The 23,397-nt window shown below is 45.7% G+C and overlaps 1 protein-coding gene and 1 long non-coding RNA gene across 3 annotated transcripts in view; one reads left to right on the top strand and one right to left on the bottom strand.

Moving 5' to 3' along the window:
- Positions 1-597, bottom strand: part of DSP (desmoplakin) — a 39,551-nt gene extending 38,954 nt beyond the window's left edge. For both annotated transcript variants that reach the window (XM_074827948.1, XM_074827958.1), the window contains exon 1: positions 121-597. In XM_074827948.1, the coding sequence (XP_074684049.1) occupies positions 121-311 (191 nt within the window). In that variant the 5' untranslated portion in view covers positions 312-597. The remainder of the gene's footprint in view (positions 1-120) is intronic.
- On the top strand, positions 380-11,758 carry LOC141924825 (uncharacterized). The gene is made up of 3 exons (XR_012623678.1): positions 380-504; positions 4,125-4,173; positions 11,598-11,758. It is a non-coding gene; the product is annotated as an uncharacterized LOC141924825 (long non-coding RNA).
- Positions 11,759-23,397: the final 11,639 nt, after the last annotated feature.

Raw genomic sequence — 23,397 nt, 5'->3', positions numbered from 1 at the left:
AAGCTTGAACACCTGGGAAATGGAACCGCCAGCGGCTGACAGCAGCTCTCTCAAGGCGGGCCCGAGGGAGCGGGGCCGGGGGCCGCTCCGCTCCCCCGGCCCGGCTCGGCCCGCACCTACCCGTATCCGTCGGAGGCGTAGTCCCCCCCGTAGGTCTTCTGGTAGTAGTAGGTCTTGTGGGTGTGGGTGCCGCCGCCGCCGCCCCCCACCACATGGGAGCTCATCTCGTAGCGCAGGTCGGTGCCCGACTCGGCCCGCGCCATCCGGCCCAGGGTGTTGATCCGTGGGTGCGAGCCGCCGTTCATGCTCATGGCGGCGGGGGAGCGCGGCGGGCCGCCGCCCGGGGGGAGACGGGGCGAGGGGGGAAGCGACGGGGAGGCTGACCCAGACCCGTCGGGGGGAGAGGCATTCACCCCCGGCAGGGCCCGCCGCGGTGCCGCCTCTCCCGGACGGCCCAACGAGGGTAGGGAAGGGCCGAGCGACTGGGATCAGCGCGGCCCGCAGGTGAGGGGAGGGCAGGGGCGCCGCGAAGCGGTGTGCGGTGCCGGGCGGGCGGCGGAGGCGGCGGCAAGAGCGGAGGTCCCGTCCCGTCCCCGCCGGCAGAGGAAAGGCGAAGCCACACCTTTCGGCGGCGGTTTTAAGCGGCGCTCCTGGGCGTGGAGCTGCCGCCGCCGCCTCGCCTGCGTCCTCCGCGCCTCTTCGGCGGCCGCCTCGAGTTTCTCCGCGGCTCCGATCCCCGCCCCGCCCCGCCGCGCCCGGCCCGGCCCGGGCTCCCCTCCCCGCCGCGGCGGCGGTGTCGCTCCCCGGTGGCCTCCCGGGCACCGCAGGGCCTCTCTCAGCCTCGCACCGGTGTTCCCACCTTCCCTGGTGCGGGGACTGCCCTCGTAAGTTGCCCTTGGAGGTTGGAGCCCATTAAAAACTTCCTCCTGGCCTGTATCGTTCCCCGTAGCCGTCGGGGAGGCCTCGGGGCATGGCGGGGCTCGCCTGAGGGCTGGGCGGACCGCGGTGGGGGTGCCCACGACGCCGAGCACCCTCGTGCCACTCCGGAAAGCAACCGGCACCCCAACAAGGCAGCGCCGGTTACATCGGCGCCATTACGTCGAGGATGGGCCCAGGCCCCTGCCCATCACAGGGCCGGCGAGCTCGCCAGGAAAGTGGCGTACATGTTTGTTTCATCGAGTCCAAAATACATTGGGTCCCACGTTTGGGGAGGTGGTCGATACTGCAAGCCCAGTGTGTTTCTGAAACAGCCCTGAAACTTGCGGAAATGTTTGATTTGTGTCACGCGCTGACTGCATTTGCATGTGCGTGAGAAAGAGGATATCCAGAAACAGGTGTTTAAGCTTTTTCCCTTAGTTTTTCTTGATTCCTGCCTTCTGGTGTGCTGAAAGTTAAGCTTTACTCTTAAAAAATAAGCCAGATACTAGAGACAAAATTGTTTTAATACTTTTGTGTGTGTGCAGGGTGTCGGCAAAGGCAGTTTGCTGTAGGATGCCCAGCAGTGCCTTTGTTACCAGCCACTGACTGCTGGGTCAGTCTCAAGGGTCTTAGCTATGCTCAGTGGCACGGCCTCAGCTGATCTGGCCACTTGTCCATGGTGTTAGAAAAGAAAGAGAAGATGCCCAGATTTTAAGAAGCAGCAGTCACTCAGGAATAACCCAGCCAAGCTTTTCTGAAATAATCCCAAGGCTTTCATCCCAAAGTGCAGCACAGGAGCCAGCCATATCAGTCATCTGATGCTCTTAAACTTGTGGAAGATCACCACCATGCGTAAACTGTTGGGCCCATTTCTGCCTTCCCTGCACTGATCATTTTTCTGGTATTTTAAACCCAAGTGATACGCCACAGGATGGTAAATAACAGCTACACAGACATACCAAAGGACAAGACTTTCTGAACTATTCAAAAGAAAACCAAATGAGAGTGATTCTCCTCAGTGCCACTGAAACTGCTGGGGCTCTGTGGGAGCATCACGGTACAGGTTACGTGAGAACCTGCCCTGCTGCTGGAGGTGATGGTGGGCACGGCGTAGCGGAGGCACAAGAGCTCCTCCAAGCAAATATGGGGTTGCTTGGTCCCGAAAGGCGTCCTGACGGCACTGCCCAGAGCTGTATAGAGTGCTACAAAGAGGCAGAATACAAGTTGGCTATTATTTGTGAAGTCATACAGTGACTTCTATATTGTAATATATGTGCTGTATTATATGTAACATGAATCATTATATATCAGTGCATATATATATGTATACACATACATACATATATATGTGTATATATATGTGGATTTAGGGTGCTTTTTTGAATACAGATTACATCTGCACGATTTGATGATTTGACATTCCAAAGTCTCATTAGGGAACAGAATACAAAAGCAGTCAGGATGAGTAAGAAAAACAAATATATAGGTTTAATGCCATAAAGAAGGAAGTAAAAAGGTAGAAACCATATGTAGAATAGGAGGGAAATGCAGAATGAGGGAAACTTGAACTTTGTGCCTTGATACTACAGTCCAAACTTTTTGAAACATAAATACAGATCACTGCATTAGTACCACCAGTGTACCTGAAAGTCAGATTTTTTGAGTAGCAATGCATCAAGCCAGGCACTTGTGTTTAGACATATGAACACAAAGCAATTTTTTCAGCAAGTCCCTTTGAGAGTTGTCTGCTTAGCTGTACATGTATTTAGAAATCCAAAAGCGTTACACTGATTTGAGGTTCTCACTGAGTTTTAGCACCATCTCCAATCAGCCCCACCTTTCAGCTTGGACTGGTGTGCCAGCTCGGTGAGACATTCCATTATCTGTGATGAAGACAGCATGTGTGTGATACACCCAGAGGCCTGCATGAGTCACTGTTACCTGGACATGTAGAAAAATGTACTTAAATTGCGAGTGAATTCTGCTGGTCCTGCTTGCACAATTAGCCCCGCTGAAATGAAGAGGAGAGGATAAGACTGAACTGGTACTGAAAACAGCTCAGTGCTCCTATCTTAACTGTTTCCATACACAGACAAATGAAAGAAGTAAATACAAATATTTTTATTTGCTGAAACAGTCAATTTTACTTGGGTGTTTACCCTAGGTGGACTCGGTTATCGTGAAGCAGGATCAAGTCACCTGGGTATTGCTTATAATTCTACCAACTACAGGAAAATATCAGTGTCATAACTGGACGATCTCGCTTAGCCCTTGCTCCACCACTTCTGGAAAGGCCCGGTCCTGATGTACCTAAGGCCACATCCTAAGTTCCTTGACTTTCTTTGACTTCAAAGAGTTTTTGAGAGCACGTGTCCAGCCAACTCTGCAAGCTGCAGAGTCCTGTTTTCCTCATGAGGAAAACTCTGTGCAGGAGAGAATAAAATGCAGTAATTCAGAGTTTCTTGCTCATGTCCCTTAGCAGAAGGTGGAGTTCTGCCTCTTAAGACATGGATCCATAAAAACTGTCTGGGTCTTAGGAGACACTCTTTAAGCAAGTTAGTCTAAATATTCCCTCTGGGCACCTTAAACCAAGCTAGAGCCAAGGTCTGTGCTGCAGCCCCTGTATCCTAACTCACCTCCTCTGGAATTGCAGACACCCTGAGGATATTAGGAGAGAGAAGTTCCAAAGACACAAAGGGGCTACAGCTGAACACCGCTTTAGTAAACAGTGAAGCTCCTTTATACATAATACTAGGCCTAGGCATAATCTATCTCTTTAGGTTTCATAAAAGGCTCCTTCCCAACCCCAAATGGGGTACCCAAAAGCTCTATTTTAAGCTTCAGTTGCTGGATAACGGGTCTTTAATTATTCAGGACACCACCTGAGGTGAACGTATCAGGCTGTCTTTGTCCCCGTCTATACCAGTGAGACATCTGTATTTTATCTTAAGAACTGAGTTCCCAAGGGCACACTGAAATTCCCCTCAATGGCTTGTTAATTAACAACTTTTAACAGTAGCTGCCAGCCCCTCCTATTTCACTTGCCATCTTCTGAGCTCATTTAATGATATCCTCTCTTTAATGCCCTCCTTGCGTGGAGACGAACCAAATAAATTTAAAATAGCTGAAACATTGATAACCAGTGACATCTGACATTCAAAGTACAAATTTGAATATGACTTGATAACTGATTTCCATTCTTGTAGGCTGTGAAGAACCAGGTCTGGCATTCCAAACAGAGATCGAATCATCCAGGTAAAACATCATGTGACTTCTGTGTTCCTAATTCCTAATGTTTTGGGCAGTAAGGACAAGTTTGCACATGCAAACCACTAATCCGGCTACGTGTCTGTGAAGCGATTGCTATGCGCCACCACTCCTGTGCAAGGGCTGCCTGGGAGGCGAGAGCTTAGGCTGAGTGGCAGCATTCACAAAGTCCATGTTTGTTACGACTGAAGGTCAGTCCTGGGAACTTCCTCACTTCACACAGGCTGAACTCTCCCCAGGAAATTCACAGTCAACACTCCCGAGTCCACAGTCTGAGCTCTTCTCTGCAAGGGAAGAGAGGCTCACCAGCTGGTGCCAGTAGCAACACTTCTATAGCTGCTGCAGAGATGGTCTGAAATGTCATTGATAACAGAGAGGGCTCAGACAACTTACTCAAAGATATCTCTGTCATGGGGAAGATATATCTTAAATACACTCAACTGGTGCCTAGTTATGGGCAGATTTACAGTGCCTTGCAGCTCAATCCATTTTAAAATGTAGATATGCCCCAGCAAGCGTTCGGAGGGGTTGGGGAGGGCAGGGAATGACTGACACAAGGTGCTCAGTGCGAGCCTGTGACCAGTCAAGCCCAGGACTACTTGCCAAGAGCTGTCATTCCCAGGTCCCTGAACATCCGCTGTGCTCCTTTTAGACAGTCCCTGGAATATTACACTACCAGTTTCTGGTAAGGTTTAAAAAGAAAAAAAAAAGAAAAAAAAAAACTCTTTGAATTCGGGTGGAGGGAATGCATTTTAGGACTGCACAATTCCTTCTATACCATGTAAAAGTAGAGGGTGTGGTAAGGGATGTGTCAGCCTTGTCAAACCTGACTGACTACTCAGACAAAAAGTTTCAGGATGCCTTGCTGTTTTGCTTCAGGTGGAGGAGAGCAACATGTGACATCCTTTTCCCACCATGGTCCCACCATGACTGACAGAGCATGCACACAATATTTCTACACAGCTCTTGATTCCATGTTGCTGCAAGCAAAGCACCCCAACAGTGACAGTACAAGGTCAAATAATTAATGTTACATTATTTCTGTTCCTTTAAAAGCTCACTTCACAATTATGCTTCATCAACAGCTGGTGACATTTTCTGGAGCTTGAGAAGTTAACACAGAAAAAGATACTTAATAGCGCTGAGAGCAATACAAGGCTATTTCTAGCTAGTTATTCTTTAGTAGTGGGACAAAAATCTTTTCAGCCACAACATGCATGCAAAATGCATTCATTTGTGAGGATTAATTAAATTTTAATAAACCATGAACTTTTGGCAAGGTGCATCTCCCCCTCATTATTCAGACAGTTTGATAATTGGTGTTAGATACCACAGCAGCTCAGCAATGTGCAGTACAAGACGAGAAGCGGGACAATGGAAGCTCTCAAGGGATCTTCACACTGGGGCTGCTCTAGTTTACACCCAGTTATCTGTGAGCCCAAGGGGATAAGGAGCGCTATGATTTTATTGACACCCATCCCTTTCTTCTGCTTGTGTCCTCATTCTTGGAAATGGGAGTGAAGGGTCAAATGGGAACTGCTACAGTAGCACTGTAGACACCTGGATTCCTCCTCATTACCCTGAATCTGCCATTAGAAAGGTTGCACATTGTAACAGATGTCTGTCATCCCAACTTGTCAAATAACTGGGTTATGGCATTGGCCCCAGGCACCGATAGCCTTATTAAAATGTTACTACCATAATTAAAAATACCTTGTAACTTGTAAAAGGGAATACCAGATCAGAGCAGTTATAAAGGTCCCTAGTATCTTTACCAATTTAATGGAGAAAAGTAAGACTTTTAAAACAGATTTTCATGCACATCTCCCCTGTGCTGAACATTCATGGTGTATAATGGCTGCAGGCTGTGGAGGACAATGGAGAATTGGATCTAATATATACAAAAGAATGCCAATTAACTCACTTTGCATTAGTTTTTGCAAGCAGACCTGTCGTTTCATGTTCAATTTGTGGGTCATACCACAACTATTTTGATAACAACCAGGGAATATAGAGATTCAGTTCTTTACTGTGCCAGAAGCTCTGCTTCTCACAGCTGAGGAGTGGAGGTGTCATCCTTACAGGAATATTTTGTTCTCCAAACCCCCAAGGCTATGGAGGGCAATTTATCTCCTGGTAGATTTGGAAACCTCCTTACCAAGACTCCCTCTCTACAAACTCCAGACGTTATCACAGTGTCGTGTGCTCCAGCTGTGCTTGCTTGTACACCCAGCCAGCAAGAGTTCCCCACACCAAAGGGATCTCAGGATACTTAGTGAGGGCAGCATTAAGAATTGCTTTGTGCTGAAAAAGCCTTTTCAAATGTGTAAAATTTGACTTAAGAAAGTTTTCTAAGGGTCTTTTTTATTCCAAGCACACAGGGAATTTTGTTCCCATAAAGTTTGCAGTACAAGTGAGAAAAAAAAAGAGGCAGCCTCCTCTGTCACACACACATCCCATAACTTTCTGAAGACAAATTCAGAAGTGAGAAGCTGAAGTTAGTCTTTCTCCTCCCTCCAGCTGTCATGTTGAACAGAAATGGGAGCTCTCTTATTACAGCCATATTCTCCTCCATTACAAAAGCATCACTAGAACTCATTTAAATCTTGCGTAGTTGTCATCAGTGGGACCAGAATACTATGAGGCAGCCACTGGGGATCGTGAAACATCTGTGATTACCACAGCTTTCGAGATGTGACGATGTAAATGTGGAAGTGTCCTCCCGTCTAGACCAAATTCCAGCACTGCCTAAGTTTCACTCAGACTTGCAATGGAATATTCTCTTCCTCCTCAGTCCTCAATTATTGCTATAGTGTTGCTGCTCAGCATTCAAGAGCTGGTGCGCTTTACTTCCTTCCCCCAAACACCTACACGAACCTTGTAGTTCAAATAGCAGAATCAATTGCATTTAGTTTTCCGCCTTCTCATTCTCTGCTCCATGTAATTATAAAAGTCTGATAAAGAGACCAGAGGATTAGAGCCCTAATAGGATATGAGATGCTAAACAGGCTACTTTGCATTAATGTTTTCTTCCCAGCTCTCCATGTGATTTGGATGTGTCTGTGGGTATCTGCAAAATCTTCTCTATGTAAGTAGGTCTGAGTCAGACATGTAGGAAATAAAATTATCACTTTATTTCCCCTTTTTCTGTTCAGATACACTTTTCTGCTAGGATCATTTAGATCCCTTTAGGACACAGGCAGCTGTTTCCATAAAAAAAGTTCATCTTTTGCATGATTAGCAGCCTAAGAACCAGTGAGGTTAACATCAATTAAAAAAAAAAGACTTTGATGGGAAACAGGGAAGAAAAAGGATTGCTTCGAGTTAACCTTGGCACAGCTCTGAACTCTTATGCTGGCACCGAGGGACTGACAGCTCTCCTTAGTTTTATTTTCTGTGTGGATTCCTGGGAAATCACCTCCAAATGGCATTGTAATAAACAAGATCAACTTACTGTAACAATGCCTCCTTGTGCACACGTCTTGGTGAACTAGATGTGCTCAAATAGTCCTTAAAACACTGTAAACAGATACTGAAAGACCACTCCATGTAGAACAGTGTATGACATACTGTGTGTGTGATTTCCTTCAACATAAGCAGAAATCTTGCTTGTCTGTGCTACTCTGTTAAATGTAGTATGAGTTTAAATTAAGTCCAGTCCTGCCAGTTGCATGAGAGGTATGGCCTCACCTCCAGGACAGACTCTAGCCACATCCTTGAAAAAATGCCAGTTTTGTCTACAAGAAAGCAATAAAATAATAATTATGAACTGGGCTACTGGTTACAGCAGTATACTTTCTTGTGCTTTTGTAGCTAATGCACTCTGTTGACACAGAGAAGAACAAGAGGAACCACAACCTGGCTCTTCTGGGAGAGGCAGGAGTGCTCAGAGCTCGCTCAACCTGCCTCTGAGCTGGGCAAAGGGCATACGGGAAGCAGCATGAGACAATGCGCCCGAGGGGAGCTCCTAGGCAGTAGCACTGGGCAGGAGGAGGAGGGGACTCTCATGTATGTGGGACATATTTTGCTATGAAGTTTTGCCTGCCATCAGCCATAAGTTTTTCTGAACTTTTGTGTGTGAGCACGGACTAACACTGATACCTGATACCACTAGGACAACACTGGGGCTTCTAGATACTGAACGACTTAAGTAATAAGGTCTGCCTTCCCAGTTTTAACAAGAAATCACAGAATGGTTCAGGTTGGAAGGTATGTCAGGAGGTCTGTAGTTCAACCTCCTGCTCAAAGCCCTTTATGAGAACAAAGTTGCTCCAGGCTTTTCCAGCAATGTCTTGAACACCTCCAAGGATGGTGCCTGCACAACCTCACTGCCTGTTCCACTGCTTGTTGTCCTTATGGGGAAAAGTTAATATTCGTACCCAGCTGGACCTTCTCTTGTTTCAATTTACGCCCGCTGTCTGTTGTCTTCTCACCAGGCACCACTGTGAAGAGCTTTGGTGGCTCATAGATACTGACAGGCTGCTTTTAGGTTCTTCTGAAGATGTCTCAACCTTGGGCTGGACAAGGCATGGTCCCTCAGCCTCTCCTTAGAGGCTGGTGTCCAAACCCCAACCATCTTGGTAGCTTAGTAACAAGTTTATCAACTGGTGCTGAAATCTGGATGCAGTCCTCTAGGTGGATCTAATGAGTCCCGCATAGAGGGGGATCATAGAGGTCATTCCCCTCCATTGGTGGCTGTGCTCACGTTGCTACAGCCCAGGCCACACCAGGCTCTTGGCCTTCCCTGCTGCCTCATGTCTAGCCTACTGCTCAGCAGTACGTCCTTTCCCACAGAGCTCATCAGCAGTCTGTACTGTTGCAAGGAGCTATTTCACCACAGTTGCAGGACTCTGCATTTGTCCTTGTCAAATTTCATAAGGTTCCTGTTGGCCCCTTCCTCCAGCTGCCCAGGTCCCTCTGAGTGGCAGGCCTACCCTGGAGCATGTCGATTGCTCTCCCCAGTTTGGTGTCAGCTGCAAACTTGGTGAGGGTGCATACTGTCTCCACTTTCACATCACTGACAAAGATATTAAATTGCCAGAATAGATCCCTGAAGAACTCTGCTTGTAAAGGCCTCCAGGTAGAATATGAACCCTTTAAGCTCAACAAACAAGTCAGTTTTTCACCCATCTACTAATCCATCTGTCCAGACCAGAATGTTCCAGCTTAGATACAAAGGTGCTGTAGGAGATCATGTCTAACATTAAGTTAAAGTCAAGGTAGATAACAACCACTGCTCTTCTCTTATCACACAACACAATCAGGTTGGTCAAGCAGGGAAATTCCCACTCGATATTAGGGAAAATAAGTTTACCATCAGGGTGAACACTGGAGCAGGTGCCCAGAGGGGCTGTGGAGTCTCCACCCTGGAGATACTCAAAACCCAACTGGGCAAGGCCCTGAGCAACCTGCTCTACCTGGACCTGCCTTGGGCAGGGGTGAGATGAGAGACCTCTAGAGGTCCCGCAAAACCTATGTGATCTGATGATCTAACCTTAGTAGAGCCATGTTGGCTATTCCAAATCACCTTCTTCTCATTCATGTAACAAAGCTTTCACATTGATCACTGTCCCTCAGAAAGGTTTGATAGTAACATGAACACACCATATCTGCTCTGGAATGTCCTTATTCCAAAGGGCATAGATCACCTCCTTTGTTATTCAGTAGCATACACACAAGTTCTGACAGACTCAGTAGAGACTCTGATACTTCTCTCTTCTGGGTGGATGAAGATAGTACTTTCCCTAGGGGAATTTTGTTTTTGTTTTTTGGGGTTTTTTTTATTTAATTCTTGTTGCTGGATGATAGCTTTTAAGAGAAGGTGGAGCTGTCAGCATTGCTTTTATAATGGAAGAATAAGGGATATAGATGTGTTCAAGTGTTAGTGATACCCACGTTCAAGCATGTTAAAACACTACAGCTGGTCATAATTTTCCCAGTAACAATACTGATGAAATACTTTTCAAAAACCTCCCCTGTATTTTGGCATCTCTGAGAGATGCCAAATGAGCCAACCTAATGAGATGAGACAACATAATGGCTATGCTAACATTAGAAATATTACAAGCAGAAAACAATGCAAAATTCTTATGAATAAATGGAAAACATGCTGATTTACAGTTTAAGATTCATTTTCATTGCTTACAACAATATGCTGTAAAACTATCAAGCAACATCCTTAGGACACATCTAAACTATCATTGCGGTTCACTCCGTTTCACTCCTGGGCCCCTGATTGTCCGTACCACTTACATGCTGGTTTGCCCCCAGGCTCCTACATTGAGAAAATCAACTTGCTCCCTCCCAGAGGGCACAAAATTCCCAAGTCCCAGCTCCAAGGACACAAGACACTCCACTGCTTAGTAGGTCAAACTTTTCTTCCTGAGGCGATCAGGGTTTACTTCCCAATCAGACCATGGATTGTGTAGGCTCACTTGTAGTCTCTCGTCATACTAAGATATTAATTTTGCTGTGTTGCTTCACCTGGAGCAGATGAACAGTTTTCTACAGGGCTGCTGGAAGTCTGCTTCAGGGAAAGGTGTGGGAACAGCTGGAGGAGGTGCAGCACTGAATGGCTGAAATCAAAGATTTCTCAGGGAGGGCAGAAAGCATTACTGTGAAGAGCTGGTCAAAGAAACTGGCAGATGTACTGTGACTTCAGTATTTTTAGGGGAGAATATATGCCTGTTTCCTGGCTAGATGAGTGCTCCAAGCAGGGCTCACGTGTGGTTGTGCTGTACCAGAAGCAGCCTGCAACCCACCCTTGTGGCTGACTACTCAGCTGTGGGGGGTTGCCTATGACCGCAGCACAGCAAGAAGCCTGGGGGTTAGCTTCAACCAGGTGCCAGCACTGATGAAACTCCAGCAGCAGGGACTTAGCATGGCCAATGACCAGAATACATGCCTGAGGTCTCGGGCAGCTACATGCTGATATTGCATTGTTGTTGTTATACTGCCGTTACCACCTGAGTTGGCAGCACTAAACGAAGCCCAGCAGAGTCCACCCATGCTGCAGTTGCACCTTCAGCTGTGGTGTGGACATGCTCTGTGTGGCAGACGATAACCAGCATAATGATACATGACATCAGCTGTCCCTCCCGCCGCCACCTCCTCAACCCTCTGAAAGAATCTTGCATCCCCTCTGTGGATACAGCCCTTAACTGAAATAGTCCACCATTGTTTTAGCAACAGCCTGTCCCCAGAAACACTGGTAAGGATTTTGTGTAGGCTGACTGGCTCTGTTTTAACCACTACCCCAACAAACCTTGCTGTGAGCCAATTTTGTAGTAAAAAAACCCGTTTCCTCTAGAATCCTTACGCCACTAGTAAAGATAGGGATTGCCCCTGTAGTAGCAGCAGGAGATTTCCCTACAACCCTCTGTCATAAAACTTGATTTTCTGTATGTTCACAGGAGGCTTGGTCCTTCACACAGAGATGCTGTCGTCCGTGGTATCGATTCTGGGAGAGGTCTGTGGGATGCCCTGGCTTAAGAGGATGCCTGTCATATATACAAAGGCTTCACTACTCCATGCAGAACTACCTTTAAATAAATACACAAAAAGTCAGACCTAGGGGTCCCCAGCATTTTTATGTTCTATATTGCTATAATCTCCTTTCTAGTTTCACACATCCTCAATAGATCAGGTTTGGCCCGTCAAATTTTCTGATGGATGTATTCCATATACACTACTACATATTTCACACATAATATGAATAAAAACATCCTGCTCCAGAAGGGCAACTGAATTCATTCATTTATTCTTCGGTCTGCATTTCCTTTCCCTTTATCCCTTCTTTCTGCAGACTTCAACAAGTTTCCACAGCTAAAAGACCTGTATCCAATTTACACCAACAGACTGAAAAAGCCACTGCCGCGTGCCCTCGTTTTTAATGTGAATAGCCCATCAGGGCACTTGTTCTAACATGTGTGCTGTGATTTTTGCACCAGCAAACAAGTTTTTATCTAGCACGCAGAACTTATTCAAAAGGTATTACTTCTGCTGGGACTAGAGGCAGGAATGAGTCACATCTGTTTAATACTCATGAAGTGCCCTGCCCCAAGGAGTGCCTCTGTTTTCCTCCCCTCCCTGTCTCGCGCACTCTCTCTCAAGCCTTAATTGTCTTGAGTTATAACGCTTTTGAGAAATCACTCTTAAAATTATGACTCCTGTTAAAGTTAATTAGACGTGAACTCCGGCCAGGAGAGCAGGGGTAGTTTCATAATTGTTATTCTAGCTGAAAACAGAAGGATTCCCTGACCACAGGAAGTTCAAAGGACCAGCAGCAAAGGGAGGAGATAACCTCCATTCCCAGGGAACACTGGCTTCACTTGGGATGCCAGCAGATTTATGACATGAGCTTCGCTCTAATTACTGTTTGGGGTGGGGCCTCTCACACTGATAAACAATAGGGTTTCTACAGGGCTGAATCTGCAACAGCACCACACATTTAGGCATAGGCGTTATGGCAACACACATTCGGTGTATTTCGGAGTCTGCTGTCCCTGAAGTTGAATATCGCCCCGAAAAGGGGAAGTGTGGCCCCATGTGAGCCATTTGGAAAAAAAATAAGCTTCAGTGAGATCACATTATTTTAACAAGCAAAATGTAGCAATATTTACAAACCCAGAAGTCATTTGGATCTGCAGCACTTAAGAAAGCAAGGGAACTTTATATAGACGGTATTTGATCTATATAAAGACAAACCAAACTAATAACCTAAACCTACAGCAGGACAACAATAATTGTAAGACTGTACTCAAAAACACTCTGTGGCAGAATTCCCATTGGCTTTATTGACCAAATTCTCACCCGACCAAATTCTCACCCACAGATTTTTCTTAAGCTGCTTCCTCACCTAAAAGTAATTTCAAAGTCCTTCCAAAGATGAATAATGTTCTTTACTGAGCATCAACAGTGTATTTAGCGATATATAAACATGCACAGCAGAGCCTTTGCCTGAAGGTCACCACAGTCTAGTCAAAATACAGCTAAAACAGATTCAGAAGAGCATAATAGCTACCTAATATAAACATTGATCATACAAGCAGACAGATACAAATGGCGAGACTGATGGAGAAACATTTCAGATGCCGCTGTTTAAAGGGTTCATGCATATACAGAAGGTTTTGGAAAAAAAGAGAGGAAGGTCATATGACTCACTGTCAGGATGAAAGCCAGTTTTGTTAGAAGGCACCAAGTTGGGATCTGTAAACACGTATGGTCTATGGTCAGGAGGGAATCTGGAGCAGTGTGAGAGCAAGATAAGGAAGGAATGTGTGAGCAGATACGAGCGAGGGGGTCACACAGGGCATCGCTTGTGAAGGCAAGAGGCTCCAAACTCAGTGCAGAGAGACAGGAAAACCTGGAGAGAGGGAGTGTGAGGGGGGCAGTGCAGCGGGAAGGGAGGCTGGCTTAAACAATAGATGCGTTTAGGATAATCCATGATGGGAAGCAAGGACTTACGAAGGTACCATTTTGATTTTTCCTACAAGTTTTAAATACAGATGATTTATGTTAAAAGAATACATTTTGCCCTTTTTTCAAAGGATTCAAGAAAAAAAATCCATGTATGAATTACAGACCTTCCCTCCCCTGACCTATTGATGTTATCTCTCTCTTTAATACCTGCATGAAGAGGGCTGATAACTGCTCTCACAGAGGAGCAACACAACATATTTCTGTGTGCAATGTTCATCCTTTTCTATGAATGTAATATTCATTTAGCAGAGGGCAGTTTGACCCTATACTAAGGATTTAAACTTCAGTGGAGATGAGGCACAGCATGAGCCTTAGCAGCAAAAACCAGTGCCTTGGAAGGCAACTCAGATATTCAGGAGCAGTGCAGCATGTGTAGATGCAGGGCTGAAAGCAGACTTGATTGCTGCATGAAACACAGCAGGTTTACAGAGAGCCAGGATCCCATGGTGAGCTCCCACAGCCTGCAAACACGTACTTCGTGTCCCCAGCATGAGGGAACAGGGAAACCCACCCAGCTGGGGACTTCCAGGCCAGCAACTGCAGGAATCCCAGTTTGCACCAGGTAAAGGCTATTTTTTCCACACCTTCCTCTCACCCATGAAAGCCCTCAGACACTGTCAGGAGGTCAGCAAACCACTGCCTTGCAGAAAAACAGCAAACACAATGAACAGCTGGATATGCCAGCACGAGATGCCTGTAAGAGACGTAGCAGAGACCATTTTCTAAGTCATGCCCTACCCTGCATACAGCCATAGCTAAAAAACAGCTGGCTACTTTTCATAGAGATTAACATTTTAAAGCCAGAAGGAACTGTTTTGATAATATAATTGGTCCCTGGCACAGGACAGACTCACCTTGTAAATCTAATCTTGAATCAAACCCATGTTTTGTGGCTGAGTTAAAGCATAACTTTTGGAAAGATAGGCAATCCTGATTTTACTTCAGACAACTGTATGACAGAGGTGGTTAAGAGCTTCAAGAGGAAAAGATCAACTTCAAAGGATCATTTTGGATTACGGGTCTATGAAGTTGACAGTTTAACCTCCCCCTATCCCTGGATTAGCAAACAGTGTGAGAGAACCTCAGTCCTGCCCAGCTATAAGGAGAAGTGGTACCTTATATGGAACCAGCTGGGAAGGCTTAGGTGGGAAAAAAAGAGACATGATAAAGGGATACTGAGGTGGAAAGCTTACCAGACATATTACTTGATCTGGCAAAAGATTTTTAGTCCCTTGACAAACCTGGTTTCTCTTTTATCCTTAAATCATCTCTGCTACTACAGCTCTACCCCTGCATCTTGCATCTCACCGTGGAAAAGAGTATACACAAAAAATCTTTTAACAAAAGAGAAAACCACGGCAAAATACCAAAGCATATTACAACCCCATTGTGCCACTCACAGCCAGATAGGATGGTCTCAAGATCTGTTATTAAGCATTGTGTAAGTAACAAACATTTGATCCTACAGACGTAAAATAATGCATTCAAACAAGCAGACAATGCATTCATATGCATGCTGTCCATCTCCCGACTCACACGTGCAATATTGGAATGTATTACTTTCATAAAATATGCCTTTTATCTTGCTGCAGCTAATAACAGATCTGTGGTTAAGAATTTTTCAGGCATGCTCCATTTAAATGGTGCTGCCTCAGCAGAGAGCTGCTGTGTCTTTTCCCTCCCCTCACAACCCTGGCTAGCTGGCATATCCTGAGGGAGGCCTGGCACACTGGAAAACTGGCTCTTGCCAAACTTACCTTCTGAAAAGAGGAGGGGTAAGATCTGCAGCGTGGTCTCTCTGCCTCCAGGATAAAAGAGCTCTGACTGAAACAAGCACGATTTTCCATTATGTTTGTCATCCCATTATTGCTGGTGCAGTCAGACTCTTGTGGGTCAAGGGTGGCATGGAGAATGAACTGTTTGACCTGGTCTCCTCTAATTAATACAAGAAAAGGAAATTAATTTTATCTTAGCCTGTGAAGTAGCACTCCAGGCTTATGGTACCTTGGAAGACTTATCAGAAGATCAGGTACTGCCTGGCACCAGCTGGGTACTCTTTTATCTAAATTTCCACTTCGACTAACAAATGTAAACGTACATCCCCATTGCAGGCATAATTTTTAGTGCTTCCACTTCTGCACAGTTGCTCCAATGGCTCATGAGATGCAAAAGGACTGGAGACTAATTCCAGTGACTGGCACATAAGTTCAGTTTGTACAAACATGTGGCCTGGAGAAATATCTGATTTATAGTGAAATAGGTTTGTTGCTTACATAGAAGAATTCGCCACAGAAATAGTTTCTTTGGATTATAAGGTTGCTATATTTCTAAGCTTCAGTCTGCTCAAGACAACTTATCTTCTTTTTACAGCATGATCCATTTGTGGTCCCTTGTGTTGTATCTGCCATCTTCACACATGTCCTAGAGAACTGGGAAATACAGGCAGGCCCCCACCCCCCAACATATGAAATTAAAATTACCCCAGTCCTTAATAAGCTCGTTTGAGTTCTAGCTAATTAAAAGGCATGAGAAGGGGGTAAGGATCTGGCCCTCTGCCCCCTTCCGCATCACCTGGGAGAGCTGAGGTCCCTGCCCTACTCCCCAAGCTCCTGCAGCCTGCTTGGGAGGTCCAAGGAGGATGGTGTTGGTCTGCAACCTGTGATCCTGGATACTAAAAGCCACAAGAGCAGATTAGATAAATGTTCAACTCCACCCGTCGAGCCAAACACATCTTACATTTAAATCTGTTGATATCAGTGGCTGCGCATGAGGGATGGATTTGCTGCATTGCAGCTACCCACTGAGACTGCTGTTTGAAAATATTGTGTGGGTTTATCTGCTTTATGTGTATATGTCCTGGCTACACTGGCCTCAGCCCACCTCCCTTATTTATGTGATTCCTGGAGCAACACTAACATCCACGTCATGTGAAACAGCAAGGCTAGAAATGTACGTGAGTGTGGAAAGTAGAATGCTGAGGTGAGGAAATTCAATGTGGAAGGGAGCATAGAGGCTCCAGATTTGATCCAGACTTGCTGTTCATCTAGCCCCAGGACTCTCCCTCCAGCAGTGGTCTTCAGAAAGAAACATTCCTCACAAAAAAAAAAAAAAAAAGGTTTGGATAATTCTATGATGAATATGATTGTAACAGGGCTAAGAATTGTTTGTGTTTGAAGAGGAGAGAAGGAATTATTTACCTTTTCCCCTCTATACTAACAAGTGATCTGAAACAAACAGTCAACAGCCTAGAAATCCATCTTTTGGTGGGAATCTTCCAGAGCCGCTGGTAGGTGACATTTGAGAACACAGAGCAAACTTGCAAAGAATAAATGAAAAGCAGGTATCACGTACAAGTTTCCATGTATTCCAAGCCTTTACCTTGAAGCAGAGGCTGTCCACAGGTATTTCCTTCACACATTTAGGTGTGAAGGATTTTCAAGGTGACCAGCCAGCAGTTTTTGGTCTGAGATTACAGCCACCTTTGCAAGAAGCCACATCAACATGCAAGCCAAACGCCTCCAGGATGAGCTATTTCCCATTTACTCTTTCCAAAGCTGCACTGGATCTGAGCATTCTGAAAGGCATGCCCTTGTCCTGGGCTAGGAGAGAAAAGTTTGCCTCTTGCATCCCTGACACAGGTCCCAGTTCTCACAAGGCTGTCCTAGCACAGAGCAACGGGTGTGGAAGGCAGGTGGCTTCCACCGTCCCATCCCCTCGCTATCAATAAAATATAAATCATTCACACTCAGTCACAGGTAGGAACATGCCATCTGGATGGCTGCCTGGGTTTGTTGTGCCACTGATGGCTGCCAGTAATTAGCAGTTAGGCCTGCAGAGAGCACGAGATACTATTTTTATAGATCTAGTAAGCTGTGATTATATAGGGACCACAACAAAGGCTGAAAATAGCCCACATAGCCAACTGTCAGTGGAGAGGGAGTGCTCTGCAGCATGGATCCAGCCAGCTCTCCACTTTCTAAACTCGAGGAAATGCCCACTTCCCTCTGCAGCTACGGGTTTGCCCCGCTGCGGCGCTGCACCAGAGAGCCAAAAGCGCTTGCCACTCTCTGTTTGCACACTCTCCAGCTCCTCCTCAACATTCACTTGCTTTCCAGACTGAAAATGACTGCCCTGCTTGGCAATCACATTGCCAACAACAAAAAAGTGGAGGAGAGGGAAGGAAAAAAAAAAAACAGAAAGAAGAAAAAAAGGCCTGCGGTGGTATAAAAGAGACCCCTGCAGCAACGGGGCTGGGTAGGAGCAATGCCTGCACTGCCAGCCAGTGTGGTGCTGGGAGCAGGTGGGACTGCGTGCAGTCTTCTGTGGGACTTGCGAATACTGAGGAGATATAACTTTTATAGGAGGGATATAAAAAAGCACACACACTAGGAAATCAGATAAATAGAAACTCTGAACCCTGCGTGCTGTGCATATTGTAGACATTACGTTGGCTCCAGCAAACACAGCGCAGGCAAAGAGGAAAGCCAAGGATATGTGGGAACTGTCCGCAGTGCCAGGGAGGAGAGGGTAAGCTCCAGCCAAAGAGGCAAGGGAGGGTGGGACTGGGGAGCCGCTGGCACTGGCCACTGCAGCCTGCTGCTTTGCTGCCTGTGTGGGCATTGGCAGGAAACGCAGCAGCAGGCAAGGTAAAGCAGCTCTGAATTTAGAGGTACCAAACATGCCCCTGCCCACAGCAGAGGCTGAGCACGCCCAAAGAGTCAGAAACTGGGACGAAGCAACACCTGGGGGTCTAACACGGGCAGTGTCTCTGAGGACAGAAGTGCCAAAATGAAGAATGGGGGGGTTGTGATCTTTTACCCCATTTTCCCCCATTCTTATACTATTCTCATTCAGATAAATGAATAATCTGTCACCTTAGTTCCTCCACCTTTTTATCAATTTAAGAACAGACTTTTCAAAGATGCCTTAGTGAGTACCATTTGTTTTCACTGGGATTTATAGTAACTCAAGCAGCTACTTTAGAAAAACTTCCTCTTGGCACCGAGGGATATGGATCCAGCTGGGAGCCCAAAGAGCCTCGGTGGAAGGCACCTGCTGAAGCCCAGTGGGTAAAGTGCTGAACTTCCTTCTGCTGGGATAGATTGTTCACCAAGGAAATCTTACCTCTCCCTTCTTTAAAGGACACCAGGGGGAGAAAAAAACCCATATTTACATGCCCTTGACACACATGTGTTTGAGCATAGACAGTCAAAGGCTTCTGTAAATTTGACCAATGATTTCACCCAGGCCATACCAAAATGATTGCTTCTCACTAAACCCCATGTTAGTATATGGAATGCGATAAGGCATTAGCGTTATCAGACCTTATTTCCTTTATAGAAACTGCCACTCTTAGCCAGTTGGCCCAGGGATGCTCCAATTACATCACTACTATACAAAATAGTTTCACTTAATCTGAAATTATATATTGTTCCTGCTGAGGTTAGGCTGTGTATAACACAAGATAATTAAAAATATTTCCACATCCTGAATGCTTATTAAAATGCTCTAATTGTACCTGCTAGGAGAGAGCCTTTGCAGAGAACTCATTTGGTATCAGCAAAGTTGTGAGACACCGAGGTCTTTTTCTGGCCATCAGTGGGAGTAGCTGCAGTCCCAGTGATTAATGCAGCTTTTAAGTTACAAGGAAAACTCTCCATCTGACTGTCCTCTGACTCAGCCATAAACAAACCTGCTTTATCTCTCATTCTCCAGCCTGGGCCCCCTCCCTCACTGCCTTTCCACACCAACAAAGGAAAACATGGGACAAGATGAAAGAGCTAGGCTAAGGCTTTCATTAGCATACCATGCCAAGGAAAAAGAGGTAAGTAGCTCAGGGAAGGACTCACTGTCCAATTCGTACCCCCTAACCAATGCCAAGGTGTGCAACATGAAACAATGTGACTGGGGTGTAGCACTCAATGACATTAAGTGTTGATGCCTCCTGCTAATACCAAATGTCATCCTTGAGCGTTGTTCTCAGACATGCTCTTGTTTTAATCCTGCCTTACTTATGACCACGTTCTCACCCTCAAAAGGTTCATGATCAGCACAGGAAGAAAGTGAAGCCCCCTGCTGCCTCGTTCATATAAAAGCGCTGCCTTTATAAACAAAACTATCTTTTACCATCATGCCCTTTCCTGGTGCTCTCCAGTACCTTGCAGCAGCAGCCCAAGCTGGCAGACACAGCTCTCATCAACAGTTCAGCCTCAAATGGGCTGAGTGGTGGCTGCAGTCCGATAGCCAAGCAGCCCGGTTTGGAGACCTGCCCTGTAGGCTGCCTCGGGGACCTTTGGGGAAGCCTTCAAGGGGTCATCATGTTCTTGCTATGTTTTGTAGCATAGAGCTCATAAACCCATCCTGCTGAATACCTCTGTTGAAAGCTTTTTATTTCAAACCACTTTATCAAATAGCCTGTCACTTGGTCTTAACTTTATTAATGTCTCTTCCTAAACCTGATTAAACATATCTTTTACTATGTCATGTAATAAGGCACTACTTCATCAGGAGGTTTCAGTGCATACAGAATAATTTATAGCAGCTGAGGAGCAGGCCAAAATATGTTTATGGTTCCACTATTTATTACTTTTTATTACTGTGTGCTTTTTAATGCACTATGTATTAAACCTGAAAAGACAATATAATCCAAGCAAACAATACTGATAATGAGCACTGAAAAACAACTTTTATATTGCACAAAGATCAAAACCAGGCTAGACGTTGTCCCTTGCCAGCAGAGATTACAAGTGGCACAGCAGGTGAAAGGGGGAGGGAGGGAAAACCCATACCATCACTGCAATGCCCAGTAAGATTTTGCTTGTTAAGCTGCCGCCCAGCTAAGTTTGTTACAAGATTTTTTTCACTAGTATGTTAAATTTTTGTATGGATGAACATATCCTTTTATAACTAGTCCCAACCTGTAACACTCTTGGCTGGCGCCAATAAAAGCAGCACTATCTTTCATCTTGGGAATGGACAGGGAAGGATGGCGTCTCCCGGTGACGTCAGGAGAGACCAACCCTTTCTGCTACAAGGCCCAAGACTGTGACCCACCCCCATGGTTGCATGTAAAACCAACCCTTCAGGATACCGCTTTGACGGGCCTCGTCCTACTCTCACCTCTTGCCTCCTTTTTCCCACCAAAGCAAAAAGGCAAGCAGCAGTTCCCAGCAGATGTTTGTGCCTGATGGATTTCATGATTTATTTAATCAGTTTTCTTGTTTGAAAGCCTTCTTATCTGGCTGGGGAAGATGCTGAGTAATTCCTCCATGGGGCACTCTGTGTGCCCAGCTCCCACCTAGCACCAGATGAACCACAGCGCCATCTTGCATAGCAGCATGGCGTAGTGATAATATTTCTTCCTTATCCCCACCTTTTTCTACTAAGCTGCTACACTCTTCTGGGAAAGACTGCCTCCCACTTTACAGCCAAAAGGGACCCCAAACTTGTTGAAAGTCCTTAAACCTCACTACAATGCAAGAAGTAGTACTACTATAAAATTTATGAATGAAGGAGCAAGTCCTGCAATGTCTTGCTCTTCCTATCTGCTATGTTCTCATCATCAGTATGGAGCAAAATGGGCTGCTGTGGTTACACAGAGCCTCGTGAAAGAGCACAGGTGGGAGTGAGCTACAGGAATGTGCTCCCCCTTCTCTTTACTGTCACAGGTGTCAGCAGCAGCCTTCAGCAGCTATCTATCTGTGTGCTGCCCAGAGGCAGCACAGGAATCTCTCCAGTTGTGTGCTCCCCACCATACTGATGCAATCTTCAGAGAAAGAAGTATATTAATAAAGTAGGAAGATAGAGTTGCTTTTTTAACAACTCTTCTTTTCAAATCATGTTCCCCATGCTGTCTGCTTCTGCCACAGACTGGTGTGACAGTGTCAAATGGGTGACTTGTGTGGGCAGTAGCACATGACCTTACTATACTCGGCATCCTCCAAAAATGAGAAACGATCCCATTGAGCTTTACACAAGCAAGTCCTCTTCCATGTAAGTAAAAGGTGCCTATGCTCTTTTTCCCATGTCTGTGTCTGAAGACAAGTTACATTACAGAGTTTGCAACTTAAACCATGTGAACTGGTCAAGAAGAATCCCTGCAGGGAATGACCAAATTGCCTGTGGCAAAGCAGAAGGAATGGTGCTCCACCTGGGCAACTGGCAAAGCACTAACAATACTGCCAAAATGTTTGTTAGCACCTGAACCGTCCAATATCATATTGATAAACTAGAAATCATCACAAACAAGAGTACAGCCCATTTTGTTCAGATCTCCTGAGGCTCCAAAGGCCACGGACATACAGACCCTATAGTCCAGCCCAACCCGTGGGCACCAGTACCAACTGATACGGAAGGGGGTGCTTTAAGAGATTAATGTTACATACTTAATCCACTTCTCTGGTTGATCCCCTTCCTTATACCCAAGGCAGATGCAGCACTATGAACAGAGAAGCTGAGTGACAGACGCTGTGAACAGGAACAAGCTCATCTAATGAGAAACACAAGGTTGTCTATCAACCTCAGCATCCAGGCTCCATTGGGCAGATACGTACAGAGCTGTATATGTGCAAAACAAGCGCAGAGCAATACTTCCCCAGGTCTTTCACAGGCATCCACTGAGCCTTGAGTCAGACACTGCAACAGAGGAGCAACGGTTTTGTCTCTGATGCAGTATTCCCTTTCATGAATTTATTCAGTCCTTTTCTATGTAAGTATCTGATGCACTCCAGGCCACTGAAGAAATTCTCACAGAATGGTTATTCTGTATTTTTGTTTTACCCCAGACACATTTTTCTGTACTTTTTCTAGTTTTACAAATTTGTTTTTGAGATGGAGACACCAGAGCCATAGATGTACACTATGACATGTTGATGCCTTCACATCGATTCACCATCTCTTTCCTAAAAATTACTTGACTTTTTTTAAAATGAGGATCATGCAGATTTTCACAGCTCAGTTATAACCCCAGGCCTCATTCTTGCGTGGCAACCACCAGCCTGGTACCCGTCACAGTATACATAAGGTTGGGACCGTTTCCTCCCTCCTCATCAGGTACCTGCAACACCTTGCACTTATCTGTATTTTATCTGTTATTTCCTCATCTAGTCACTGTCACAAAGTCCTTCTGCAGCCCTTCACAAACTCAACCCTCAACCTCCTCGCCCTGATAGCTCAGAATTACCCACAGATCTTCTCACCTCACCGCTCACCCTCTCCCTGATCATTTACAGATATGTTGAACAGGACAGACTCAGGCAAGACACCGCTGATGATTTCCCTCTGTGGCCATGCTTCTGCATTCACTTTTCCTTCCCCGAGGGATGACATCTCTCACAGCAATTGGTGAAGGCTTCTTGTTTTTCAATAATTCTTTAATTACCATAGCACTAATCTTTGCTTTAACTGACTTTGCTCTTTCAGTAATTACACCATGTGGGTATTTATGGGTGTAATGGACACGTAGGACAATAGATTCACCAGAGTACCTATAAAAATTAGGATTTATACTCCACCCAAATGCTGACTTTAGCAACAGACAGCAAACCTGCATCCATGTGTGCACATCATCTCCCGGTTCAGTGAGGCTTCCCACACAAGTCCACGTGCTGCTCCTGGAGGACTCATTCTCCCTCCAGACCAGTGGTTTGAATGTCCAACACATTCGCTGGTGCTGCATTTGCCACTGCTGAGTATTGCTTCCCTGTGACTGAAGTCTGGTCCAATTGTTCATTG

The sequence above is a fragment of the Strix aluco genome, chromosome 1 (assembly GCF_031877795.1).
Source record: "Strix aluco isolate bStrAlu1 chromosome 1, bStrAlu1.hap1, whole genome shotgun sequence".
Taxonomy (NCBI): domain Eukaryota; kingdom Metazoa; phylum Chordata; class Aves; order Strigiformes; family Strigidae; genus Strix; species Strix aluco.
Note: the sequence above shows the minus strand (reverse complement) of the source record. Positions and strands in the feature narration are given on the sequence as shown.